Genomic DNA, 760 nt, shown 5'->3' with positions numbered 1-760 from the left:
TTGAGGTAACAGAAGCCAATTTTGAAACAGAAGGGGGGGGCGGCGGAGAAAAGGCACTAGAACAAAAGCTAAGAAACACCCATAAGCAACACCATCAGTATCAGTTATTAGATCACGGCGCTCTGCCTGGAGGCCAGCCACTCCCCACGGGACTGGGGCGGCGGTCACACCCGCAGGGGACAGGGGACAGGGACAGGGGACAGAAGTCTCTGTTGGAAATGCCAGCCTTAGCGTTTCCACTCATCACTCGGTGCGGATCTTTGGAAACAGGAGACGGGAGAAGGTCCCCGATCCAGTCCAAGGTCGCTGCTCGAGGTGGGCAGCTGACTCAGTCCTGTCTTCCCCTCACAGGGGAGCCCTGGGACAGGCTAGACCCCCAGCGACCCCCGGCCTTACCCCCAAAACTCAGCCACAGCTTCCCCATGCCGTCCGCCCTCCCGCCGTGTGGGGTCACTCACCTGTCCTCCTGCCCTTTCCTCTTCTTTTTCTTGAAAATGTCTGTGTCCTGGGCCTGTTTCAGAATTTGAGACAATATATGTATCAGACATAGCAAGAGGTCTGTGATCAAAAGCCGAGATGCTATTATCTTAATCCTTTTTGAGTAGACACATTAAAAAAAGACTCAAAGTTTCTTCCTAAAACACTTTTGAGAACATGGAAGGCCATTCCAGAGAAGACTGACGACAGAACTGTCCACTCCTCTGCCCTGGCTGGTTTGGCTCAGTGGAGAGCGCGTCAGCCTGCAGACTGAAGGTTCGAT

General features: G+C 53.7%; 1 protein-coding gene across 1 annotated transcript in view; it reads right to left on the bottom strand.

The window, feature by feature from the left end:
- LOC102756274 (chromosome unknown open reading frame, human C1orf131) overlaps positions 1–760 on the bottom strand; it is a 13,741-nt gene that overhangs the window by 6,745 nt on the left and 6,236 nt on the right. Inside the window, exon 7 of the mRNA XM_015560588.1 lies at positions 459–511. Coding sequence (XP_015416074.1) covers positions 459–511 — 53 coding nt within the window. The remainder of the gene's footprint in view (positions 1–458; positions 512–760) is intronic.

The sequence above is a fragment of the Myotis davidii genome, unplaced genomic scaffold, assembly GCF_000327345.1.
Source record: "Myotis davidii unplaced genomic scaffold, ASM32734v1 scaffold295, whole genome shotgun sequence".
Lineage (NCBI taxonomy): Eukaryota > Metazoa > Chordata > Mammalia > Chiroptera > Vespertilionidae > Myotis > Myotis davidii.
The sequence above is the reverse complement of the archived record's forward strand: the minus strand, read 5'-3'. Positions and strand labels throughout refer to the sequence as shown.